Here is a 12,234-nt window from a genome sequence, read left to right as displayed (position 1 = left end):
ATTTGGATGGCCTCCCACAAAATCTTATGAAAGGCTCTAATCCTTACTTGCACTAAAATAAAGGAGTTAATAAGGATACTGACTTAGAGGAAATGAGTTTCTTGGTGAGTAAGTGGCTCTTATTTCTGGAAATATGTTATTTAGATGCAGATATGGGTCTCTAACTAGTTTACTCTTTATGAAGCCATTTTTTGGTACTACACTAGAAAAGATCTTAATAAATTATTGGAATGGTGTATTTCTAATATATTAGGAAGTGTTCCAGTGTTAGAAGGAAATTTGAGTCATGACTGAACCACAATCATGACAATCTGAAAAGATGAATTTAAAGTATGCGATTCATTATGAAAAGAACCTGTTTTGTTGTTGTGGTTGTTATGTTTGTTTGTTTGGAATGCTGTGACTACTTAGTTCACCATTTTAGTTTGTGGGAGTGAGGTGGAGAAACTGAGAACTGGACTTAAGGCACCACAGGCTCTCTAAGTGAGCTGCACCCCTAACCCTCAACCTGTCACTTCTAAGGACCATTTCTCCAAGTTGTAAACAGTAAACCGCTAACGTACTCTGCTTTTAAAGCATGCTATACTTCCACCTAGATTCAACAACGCTGGCTATGTTTTAAGCTCTTAAAGACTCCCTCCCATTGCACCTACTTCCTCTCTCAGACATGAGGCTGGAATAGAAAGAGTCTGTCATTTGCTCCTGGGTGAACCAGAGAGGTAGACTCACTTAAGAGCTGCCCTAGGCACCATGCAGAAAACTCACAGGCCTTTAAGTCTGCAGAGCTGTGCTAAGGATGGCAAGCTGGGAAGGCTGATTCTATCCCACAACATAAACACTTGTGTTTGTGGACAGCAGGCTCTGATCCTCTGAAGGGCGAAATATAACCCGCTGTACCCTTATCTCTATCCCAGCTCCCACCCTGTCTTGGGCTACGGTGTGTGAGCCTTAGTCTGTGAGTGTTGGGTCTTGCTGTGTTCCAGTGCAATCCAAGAATCTGAGCCACAAGTGCTTACTTCAGTGCCTGGTAGTGTCAGCTGATAGCTACACTGCAGCTGTGTTTGGTTGGTTGGGGCTGAGGTGGGGATAGGAAGTAAGAGCATACAAGATTGCCCCTGAGCCCTGAAAGATGAAAAGTGGGACTGAGATGGCTGACAACAGGACAGCCAGGTTGCTGCACTCAACCCTCCAGAAGCTCTAGGTTCTAGGTGTCAACTGTGAATGCTCAGCTGCATGCTGGGCAGAGCACAAAGGGCTCACTGTTACCTGCTCAGCTGGGCGGCCACGGAGCCACAGCCCCAATTCAACCCCAAGAGACTTATAAGGAGAAGAACAAAAATTACAGGCTTTTGAATCCTCGGCTGAGCCTGAGGAGAATGGAAGCAATGGGAAAGGAAACAGGAGGAGACCAACCAAACAAAACAGTGTAACCAGATCCCTCAGGTGGCTGCACTTACCTGTCTGGGAAGGGGACTCAGGGACTAGGTGGAACTGGGGAGTGCTTCAGAGATTCTAAAGGACTTACGAGGTCTCCTCTGCCCAGGATCACAGGTGGGCTCAGATTAGGTGTCAGAGAAAGACCTAAGAGGTCTCGCCTCCCCCCACCCCATCCTACAGGACACTGTAGCTAACCCCCAAACCCCAAACACTAATCCAGGTCAAGATCAATAGAACTGGAGATAAACTGACTTTGGTCTTGATCCCTCAGGTCTCTGTTTCCCACCTTGGAAACCGCGCTGAGGCACAAAACTGCTTCAGGGAACACAGTTAAAAGTCTGGTTCCCCGGTACCTCGCTGGATAGAGGAGACCTTAATCCCCCAAACCTTAGAAGCAGGCACCTGGCTGGCCTCCATCTGGCACTTCCAGCACACAGGCCCCACCCAGCTGGCAGCCCAGTGGGGTAGCTAAGAGGGACCAAGGTCCCCTGAGGGCTGATCCCAAGGCTCAGTAGTGCTGGCGCCTGACTTTTCCATGGGAATCTCTAGCAGAACAAAGATGGAAAGCAACTTTGCCTGTGATCTCCAGTGCCCAGCGGAGTTTGAGGAACATCGCATTAGGCAGATGAGGAAGCGAGTCTTACCTCTGCACAGAAAGCAGGTAGTTGACATCCATGGTTGATCAAGGGTAGAGAAAAGCTGACAGCGCAGGGGAAGGCTAAGAAGCCAAGCGCCCTGCGCTGGGGACAGAGACGTGCAGGCGGGAGCGGCGGTGGCTGGCTGAGACCCGCAGCAGAGATTGATGCTCGCTCCTCCCTGGCCACCAAGCGCTGCAGAGACGTCCTGGTGGCGCCTCCTGCGGTCTGCTCAGATCTTGAAGATAGGTAGAAGCGACCCTTCAGCCTAATTCCCACCTTCCTCCCAGGTCTCCTATCTCCCAGACTGACTACGGAGCGTTTCACTGTTGTTCCCTGCTCACTCCCCTCCCCTTAGTTCAGTCCCCGCCCCTCGACCTCGCTGGTGAACACCAGGTCTCAGCCCTGAACTTGTTCACCCACTTGGCTGCATTCACAGGCTCACTTCTGGCGGTTCCAACTTCCCCCTGTCCCCAACAGTGGTGCATACTTCCCCTGGAAGCCTTTCTGTTCGTCCTCTATAACAAAACAGGGGGTGCATGTGTGGACTTGTGTCAATGCGCCCAGATTTTTTGCTTTCTTGTAGGTATCCTGCTCTGTTTCAGTTCTCTCCCGTCTTCCCCAACTCATTTTCCTTAAGTGGGACTCTGCCATCTCTCACCTGTTAGACCCTAGGATCAAAAAAAGGTCTCAGAACTCGTGACAGTGGCCGTCCTTCTGAGGCAGCTTTCAGAACCTGAAGGCAAGCGTCTCTGATGCTCTATTGGTCTACTCAGCATTTCCTGGAGCAGAAACAGCCTTTATTTTTAAAGAAGAATGAAATTAGGATATCAGTCAGTGGTAGCAACTGTCTGTTAAGATGAGGGCATAGGGCATTCTGCCCTTTCTTTTCTAATTGAAAACCAAACTAAAATTGAAAACCTAAGGACTTCCAGGAATGGGAAAATGGAATAAATAAAATTTCCCTTTTGCCTCTTGCAAGCAAAGCTAGGGTTTTCCGTATTATGAATTGTATATAGCAAAAAAGTTTGGCAGTAACATGGAGACCAACTAGGGACCTGGACCCGCAAAGAATATGGTGGGAGTGGGGGTGGGGGTCCCTAGCCAAATGACAGAGAGAGCCTAGCAAGGCAGAAAATGTACAGATGCTTCACGATGGCAGAATGTTAGAAGAGAAAATCCCACTCTGAATTGTAGCATCAGAGGCTAAGGGGAAGTCCACATTCCAGGATGCTGGCTGGGAAGGTTGCAAGTCATCCCTTGGACCAGATAGTGCAGCAAGGACTAAGTGGGGAGCAGGACTTCCATACCCTCCAGAAAGAAGCAGCATCGTCCTCCTCTTGTCCACTCTGAGCATAGCACCTGTGAAACGGACATTTCCACAATCAGACACCAACAGTGGGCTTTCCTAACTAGCCACACAAACACCACACATAGAGGCTACGAGGACAAAGTAGGTCGGGAGAATTTTAGCTCCTACAGCCCTTAGCAACCTGTGCTCAGCCTCCTACCTTGGTGTCAGTGGAACCGTGATGGCAATTTCGAGGAGATGTAGTTCAGAGTAACGAAGTCATGTGATAGCCTTGATGCCCATCTCTGCAGTCATAGCCAGGGAGATGTCAGTGAGACCAGAACAGAGCTTTCTGTCCCAACCTCCAAAGGCAGAAATGAGAAAGGCTCCCCCTTCCGGTATCACCTGAAGTAATCTGGGAGCCTAAAGGGTTGAGGCCTTGGCAATCGTAGGGCAGCATTGCCCTGCCTGCTTTGACCTGCAGGAAGCTGGCTGAAGCAAACAATCACGTAAGACTCAGCCTTCAGACGCATTACCTGTATTACCATTAGGCTTTCTGAGGAAATTATTCATCAGGCTAACGACCAGAAAGATTTCAAACCAAAGAAAAAAATTACACAAAGCAATTTGTAGAACTCCCAACTGAGATGACAGAAATGGTCAAACTAGCTGGGGAGTGGGGTGGGGAGAGCTTTACCAGAGGAAGACAGTGCAGACAGACCTGAGAGGCCAGGGTCAATGGAAGGGGAGGAGGACCTCCCCTATCAGTGGACTGGTGGGAGGAGCATGGGAGAAGGGGGAGGGAGGGGGGGAGGGAGGGAGGGAGGGAGAGATTGGGAGGGGTGAGGGAGGAGGCTACAGCTGGAATACAAAGGGAATAAATTGTAATAAATAAAAAATAAATTAAAAAGGGAAAAATGTAAAATATTATTTTTGTATACTCATAATGACCATATGGGCATTGAGTTAAAGCATCATTTAAATTTGCTCAAAAGCAAAACAAAGAAATACTCAGCCTACTAATATCTAACAAAACACATACAGGACTGGTGCCTGAAAGGGACGAGATTCTAATGGGTTCTAATGGAAGAAATCAGAGACTATAGACAGTTACATGGACCTGCTGTGGCAGGACTTGAAAACTCAGTACAGTAAAGATATCAGATCTCCTCAAACTCATATTAGATTTGACATATTTCCTATCTGCAAGGCCATTTTACAGATAACAACAAGATTATTATAAATTGTATACAGAAATGGAAGAGAGCCAGAAAATCTAAAAAAAAAATAAAAATAAAACTGTTAGAAAATTAAGGTGGAATAGAAATTAGTCTATAACACTCCATCTTAGAGTAATTTTAGGCACGTACAAGATGGAAGCATGGATGCAAAACCAGTAAAACAAATTAAAAAAAATCATTACATATGTGGCACAAATATGTTGCAGAGCAACTCAAAGGAAGAAAAATAAGCTGACCACTTCTAGCCTCCTCTACAGATAATGCTGCAATCTGGACACTCATGTGTTAAAGAGAGAGAGAGAGAGAGAGAGAGAGAGAGAGAGAGAGACAGGCTGTCACTATATAAAACACACCTTATAGTGGATTATAGACTGTAATTAAACATTGGAAACAAAACTCAAACACATTTATTATAAAACATGAGCTCTAAGACTAAGCAAAAGGTCTTATATTTTACACCAAAAGCACAGTCTACAAAAAGAAAATTTGTTAAACCCATGTATTATTTGATCTGAGAAATATCTAGTGAAAAGATTTAAAGATAAGTTGTTGTTTGGGAGAATATGTTTGCAAACAAGATATTTGGTAAAAGAGTAAAACGTTTTTAAAACTTGTTAAAATTTGAATGCAGACAAATTCATAAATAAGGACTTAAGTGATATAAAAATAAATTCACAATAAAAGATCTGCCCTATTGTCTGTCAGAAAAACGCAAGCTGAACCCATTATATTTTACTGTATACCTATCAGAATGATGGAATGGAAAAGAGAAACAAACCAACCGTTGATTAATTAAGAGTCAATTATCAGTCATCTATTACCGGTAGGAATGTAGAATGTGGCAATCACTCCGAAGAAGCGTGGAAGGATTTGAAACACTAGCTGTGCTGCAACTTCATGGCCAAACAGTCATGTTTCTGTGTGTATCTCATGGAAAATAGCCCTTAGTGTCACACAAGCTCACTGTGCAAATGTTTGTAGCAGTTTTATAACAAAGCTGGAAACAGCACATGTCTTCTGTGGGCTGGTTGACTAAAATAAAAAACTGATGTACCTGAAATGCAGTTCATCAAAACAAAGAAATAGTCTATCAGTCGACAAAAGAATCTGGATGGAAATCAAAAAAAGAACCCGGTAGTTATATTCTGTATGGTTGTATTTATGTAGCAGGGCTGTTATGCATGTAACATGTAGTATGTTATGTAAGAGCAAAATCATAGAAACAAGTGTCACATTAATGCCCACTAAAGAGAAAGGTGGAGCAGAGAGGAAGGGAAGTGAATTTGAATAGAAATACTGTATTTTTTTTTTTTTTTTATTTTGCCAATGTCAATGTGATTCTATATTGTGATATTGTACTATACTAGATAAACAAGGCCTGGCTTCTATCTTTGTTGTTTCTCACAGATGTGAGAATTATCTCACAATTACTCCAACATAAAACTTAAAGTATTAATTTTTATTTATGTATATGGGTACGCACACACATGTGTTTATGTGTACCACATTCAGGCAGCTACCTGTGGAGGCCCGAAGATGGCACTAGGTTCCCAACAACTAGCGTTACAGGGAGTTCTGAGCCATTCAGTATGGGTGCCGGGAACTGAACTCAGGTTCTTTTAAAGAGAAGCAAATATTCTTAACCACTGAATCATCTTTGTAACCCCTAATTTTGTTGTCATATTGTCAGCTGGTGTATTGCATGACGTAAACAGCAGAGAACCTACCAAAAAAACATAGACCCTTCTCTCTGTTTTTACTTTCTTCATTAAAGAAAAAAGGGGGCATCCCTTTTGATCTAAAGATCAAAGTCCAGTGTGAACATAGAGATAAGAAGAAGGAAGGCTATATGTACATATCTATTTCTGTGTGTGTGTGTATGTGCGTGTATAGAAATGCATATGTAAATATAGAGATAATATTTATAAACATAAATAACTGTCTCTATCTCCCACACAAACACACAAAGATACACACAAACACAAACACACACATGTTTGTGTGAGAGAGACAGACAGAGAAAGAGACAGGGACAGAGAGAGAGACAGAGACAGAGAGAGGGGGGAGAGAGCCAGAGAAAGAGAGAAAGAGAGGGAGAGAGAAAGGGGGAAAGACAGACTGATATAAACTCCTTGTAGACAGAATTGGATAAACAGATGTGCCAGCATAATCTTGCCACTAATAAAATATTCTCAGTTTTGAATAAAACAATTTTAGAACATGTTTCTAGAGAGAAAAGATTCCTTGAAACTGGATTCATAAATGGTCCACATTTTTTCTTTATTCTACAGGTGTCTAGACCTTAGAAGCCTAGAGTGTGATGTTTGTATTCAAATTCCACCAGGACACAAGAACACTGATTTTACTTTTTTTTTTTTTTTTCCACACTATTGGATTTTTTTCATCTAAACTTTTGAGGATCACTATGTTGGTTTTCTATTGCTGTCATTAACAATTATCAAAGATAGCTCAGGCAGAAAAGTGCAAACAAGCCAACACTCAAACTGAGTTCTGATCCCAACGCCCACATGAAAAGATACATACGGTGGCCTAGAAATACCGTCCTAGTACAGGGAGGGGAGAGATGTGACCATCACTGGAGCCTTCTAGCCACCTTGTCTTTCTGAATCTGTGAGCTCCAAAATAAATGAGAAACCCTGTCTGAAAACTAGAAACGAGGTTCAGAACGATAGAGGAAGATGACCAATGTGACTTTCACGCATGCGTGCATAAGCATTTCCAAAACACACACACGCTATAGGAACTTCATTAGCATAAAGCATCGGAAAATTTAAAATCTCACAGTCTGGAAACCAGCCAAATCTGTTTCTTAACAGGCTAAGCTCAAGGCGTCCTCAGGCTACTCTCCTTTCTGAAGATTCTAGAGAAGCAAATGGTCGCTCAGTCTTATTGGCAGAACGTGGGTCCTCATGTTTGTAGGCTGAGGTCTTCATATTCTTGCTGGCTTCAAACTTGGTGACATTCTCCGCTTCTAGGATTTGCTACATTTCTTGGCAGTTCACCTTCATAACCAGCAACGGTGAGCCACATGCTTCTTGCATACCATTTGTCCGGCACACACTCCTGTCCTCCTTTCGACTTTCAAGGACTCATGAGGTCTACCAAGACATCTGAAAAGCCCAGAGTGATCACATCTCAGAGTTTTTCACCTCATCACATCTCCAGAGTCTCTCTGACTGTATAAGGTAACACATCCACAGTTTTGGGTGAATCATACCATGAACACCTCTAGATAACTGTAATTCTGCCTGCCAAAGTCAGTCTTAGTGGGGAGAGGGAGGGGTCCCCCACATCTCCAGCTGGGAGAGTGACATGCCAGAATATTTCTTCAGAGATGTGAGCCATTTATGAAGATGACCTCCTGATTGTGTCTGGGCTCACATCTCTCTTCTTAGAAGAGTCTAAATTATTAAACTTGACTACTTTCATTTCATCTCATCATTTCCAAAATACCCTTGTTCCAGTTTGTTTGGGTTGCTATCACAGAACATCACAGCTCTACAAGGAATAGCATTTATTTCTCACAGTTGTAGTTATTCTTCTTCATAGCCAAGACACTGTCACAGTCTATGTCTAAGTGTGAGCCCATTTCTTATTTGATAGTTGGTACTTTTTCTCTCGTATAGTATAAGAGGTGACGGTTGAACTTACACTCTTTCTGCTTCAGCCTCCTAAGCATTAAAGTTACAGGCACACACCTCTATGCCCTACTCAGAGCCCTTCTTTATAAGGAAACTTCATGAGAAATCTTTAGTCAACCCCAAACAGCCTCGTCTGTCTTCCAATACCCTCATGATGCTGGTTAGATTTCAACATTGAGTTTAGGAGGACATAAGTATTCAACCCATTGTTCCTGCTGATTATGTCATGACATTCAGGGGTCATTGTTGCTGATGTGCACACTGGGTGGTGACAGGGGTTAGCAAAGACTTTGCCTAGGCTCAAAGGCTTAATTAAACCAAGGTGATGCTAGACTATATGGTTACCTATAACACAGTGATTATAGCTAGGGTCAGGATAGATGTGATCAAGAAAGATATGTGATAGATAGATAGATAGATAGATAGATAGATAGATAGATAGATAGATATGTGTGTGTGCTATATATACACACACATACATATATGACCATTTCAAAGAATACATAAAATAGTATTAACAAAGAGAGACTTAACCCATAACAGACCAGAGGAACTTTAAAGGCTTAGTGGAAGACCTTGGCCAACAGACAGATGAAACGTGGAAGAGTGACTGGAAAAGCTTCCAATGAGATGATGACCTTGGGGCTTCAGAGTAGTACCCAGAGGATGGAGGCATTGTCTTCATGATGGCAGTGCTCCTTTCTTCGTTTTGGGGGATTTGGCCGGCTAGAGCTTGCCCTTTACAATTCCCCAATGCACTAAGGACATACCTAAGAAGCATCACAGTAGTGTCTTGTCCTCCCCCACCTTGCACACTCGGTGAGACATTTGGTCTGCTATGAGAGTGCTTAACAGAACACTAATAATGGTTTCTTTTCTGCCAAGCTATCTGACAAGGATGGTATATATTTCTTCATGAAAAAAGAAGGAAAAGAACAAGTAAAAGTTAAAGAATTGAGCAAGAAACCAGTCTGTGGGAAGTGGCTCAGTCTATAATTTACACGTCACGCATAGGCTCTAAAGCTTGCCAAAAGACGAGGGAAATGTCTACGTACGTTCGTTCAAGATCCTAAAAATTGCCAGTTATTGTGACTCAGCATTCATTTACAGAACAAAGTAGAACTTTCTCAGGTTTCCCAGTGATCAGAGCACATGCCACTGCAAACGAACAATGAAGTTTAAAACACCCCTAGTAATTACAGATTTCTTTTTAAGGTCATGTGCGGCATATTAAACAATTGGGAAAATTCTTTTTCAAACAAGTTAGCAGACAATATGGCATCGTGAAATGACCTTTTTATTTTTAATTTAATTGATTAATTAGTTCTTACTTATTACAATTTATTCACTTTGTATCCCAGCTGTAGCCCCCTCTGATGAAAGTTTCGGACTCCTTTTGCTCAGCTTTGTCACAGTCCTTAACTGTGGCTGTTGTGACACTATTCTCCAAAATGTGGGTATGTACCAATTACAAAAGCAGGAAGAGGGTGCAGTCAGGTAGCTGGTGCCAGATGGCAACTGTCAAGATCTGAGCTCCTCGGGGCCTAGCAGGGCACCATGTGCTGTTACTTAAATGTGGTCTCAAAACAATAAGGAGAAGGTTTGGTTCTGATTTCCGGAACACATCTGAGGAGCCATCCTGTGAGAATTCTGAAGCATCAGACCCAAGTATCTATAACAGTTCTAGAAACTGCACGGAGTACTAGACAGGTGCGGTTTCTGAGCAACCTTGAGAAACCATGTTTCTGAGCAAGCATGAGAGATAACAATCCTCCTATACAAGCAAGTGTAAGAAAATCACCTCCGTAACTCTAAGTACATTAGCATAGTTGAGTAACAGGAGAGGTGCAGTGTGTATTGAAATATTGAAATGAACATAGTCCCTGTGAAATTAGGGGTAGCAGTGAGATTGGAAGGTACCACCAGGAAGACCAGCTGTAGTCATTCTTATCTGGGTAGTCTCTTACTGGTCTTCTCTCTTACCCCTGTCTTTGATAAACTCCACTGCATAGATACTCTGATACTGCACAGATTTCAAAACAACTGACTCAACATAATGCATATCCTATTTGAACATGAGCCTGAGCCCTGGAATCATGTCCGTTAGTTCTAGGGGTGCTCAAATTTCACAAAGACTAAAGAATTTTTGGACACTGTTTCCAAAAATGGCATCCTATAAACATTGCTGAGACAAGCCTAATGTGTAAAATCTCCACGGGCATCTGCAATGTCTATAGCAAATCTCAAAAGGCTTTTTCTTCAGCACATTTTAGAAACATAAAATGGGCAGGAGGAGCGAATTGCTTAAGAGCCGCAGTGGAAAGCTGGACCTAGAGGATGAGTGTTCTAGTCTCGCCCCAAAGCTGTAGCTGTGTACATTCTGCTTGATAAATAGGTGATCCATGCGCTGAACATGTAGTCTGTCTTTAAAGGCTTTCTCCATACACCCTTCCAACTTCTAGCAAGACATCATGTTCACAGTAGTGCTTTATTTATTCCTACCAAACAAATGTACGAACCCCAAGGACCACACCAGTCCACAGAACATGCTTGTGACGTGAAAATGCAGTCTACTGCAAAGAGAGCAGACAAACACCCCCCTCTGCTGGACTTGCAGCACCCAGAAAGTACTGGGCGTGTTGGATTTTTTATTTTGTTGTTAAGTTTTGTTTGTCTGAGAATGGGCCTGAGCGCCTTTTCAGCCAGAGGCCTCCCATGTGCCTCGTGACGACACTTCTGACAATTGTCAATATGTATGTTGATGAATGCACAGTTTGCAATGATGTACTGAGAAAAAATGGGAGCTGGGAGAAACTTCAGAAACAAATTGGATTTAAAAGTGTGGCATGGTTGTTATTTTTAAAACTGCTATTCCAGACATAAAAGGGCTGGCTCAAATGGAAGGAATAAGTTACACTCTTATAATTCATTCCTTTAATGAGAGTCATAGTTTCTATAATGAACTGAAAAATGTTCTGGCAGAACTCTTTCAGCCCTATAGTTGAATTTAAATATTAAATATTCATGCTTATTCCATAATTATAAATTAATTCTAAAATAATCCCTTTTCAATTTTATAAGTACTATTTGTTTTACACTCTTTTAATATTTAATTAAAAATACCAACTGTGCAGCCACGTATGTTCGCATAGCACTGTGAACCTTGTGGGTTAGTCCGACAGATATGCCTGGTGTTTTTTTTCCGTTATTCCTTACTTGAAGTGTGCCATCCTCTTCCCACCCCAGTCACCACCACACAGGCAGGCACTGATGTGAGCACATCGTCTCTATCTTAAATCTGTTTGTTGACTATTCCCACGGTTCAGTACAGGGTAGCTTCAGGATGTCAGAGTTTTCAACAGGTAAAAATAACTGCTCGGTGTTCCAGGCTGTGGGCTGGCAGGACAGGGGTACAAGAGGAGCTATCTGGCTTCCTAAAGCACCTACATGTACAGGGTAAGTGTATTAGTTTCTACTGCTGCTATAACAAACTACCGCAAACTTGGTGGCCTAAAATAGCACAAATGTACAGTTTTGAAGGTCAGATTCCGATGTGAGCATCCTTAAGTTAACTTTGGTGACTAGGGCTTGCTCTTTCTAGAGGCTTCAAGACAGCATGTTATTTCTGTTCTACACACTCATGTCTGACTGGCTGAGACCACATAACTCCAGTTGCTGCCTCTGTCTCTGCATTACTTTTTTTTTTTTTCTTCTGAGGCCCCTTTGATACAAACCCGATAGTTACAGGTTGAGCCCGACAATGTGGTCTAGAATAGTCTTTCCATTTCAAGAACTCTCAAATAACCATACACAGGGAGTCCTTTTGCCTTATTATATACACACAGTGATGTTTTCAAAGGTCATTAGGATTAGGAGACAAAACTAGAGGATCATTTTTTCAGTCTAAAACAGGAGAGTATTTGCACAGAATTTCTTGTAATTAAAAAATATGTAATTAAATTTGGGTT

At 42.4% G+C, this 12,234-nt stretch overlaps 1 protein-coding gene across 2 annotated transcripts in view; it reads right to left on the bottom strand.

Moving 5' to 3' along the window:
- Positions 1-3,684, bottom strand: part of Sphkap (SPHK1 interactor, AKAP domain containing) — a 133,632-nt gene extending 129,948 nt beyond the window's left edge. For both annotated transcript variants that reach the window (XM_055616410.1, XM_055616412.1), the window contains exons 1-4: positions 3,584-3,684; positions 3,383-3,434; positions 2,734-2,854; positions 2,082-2,310 (exon numbers count right to left, since the gene is read on the bottom strand). In XM_055616410.1, the coding sequence (XP_055472385.1) occupies positions 2,082-2,109 (28 nt within the window). In that variant the 5' untranslated portion in view covers positions 2,110-2,310; positions 2,734-2,854; positions 3,383-3,434; positions 3,584-3,684. The remainder of the gene's footprint in view (positions 1-2,081; positions 2,311-2,733; positions 2,855-3,382; positions 3,435-3,583) is intronic.
- Positions 3,685-12,234: the final 8,550 nt, after the last annotated feature.

This window comes from Psammomys obesus, unplaced genomic scaffold (assembly GCF_907164565.1).
Source record: "Psammomys obesus unplaced genomic scaffold, mPsaObe1.curated_primary_1811, whole genome shotgun sequence".
Taxonomy (NCBI): domain Eukaryota; kingdom Metazoa; phylum Chordata; class Mammalia; order Rodentia; family Muridae; genus Psammomys; species Psammomys obesus.
This window is presented reverse-complemented; position numbering and strand designations above follow the sequence as displayed.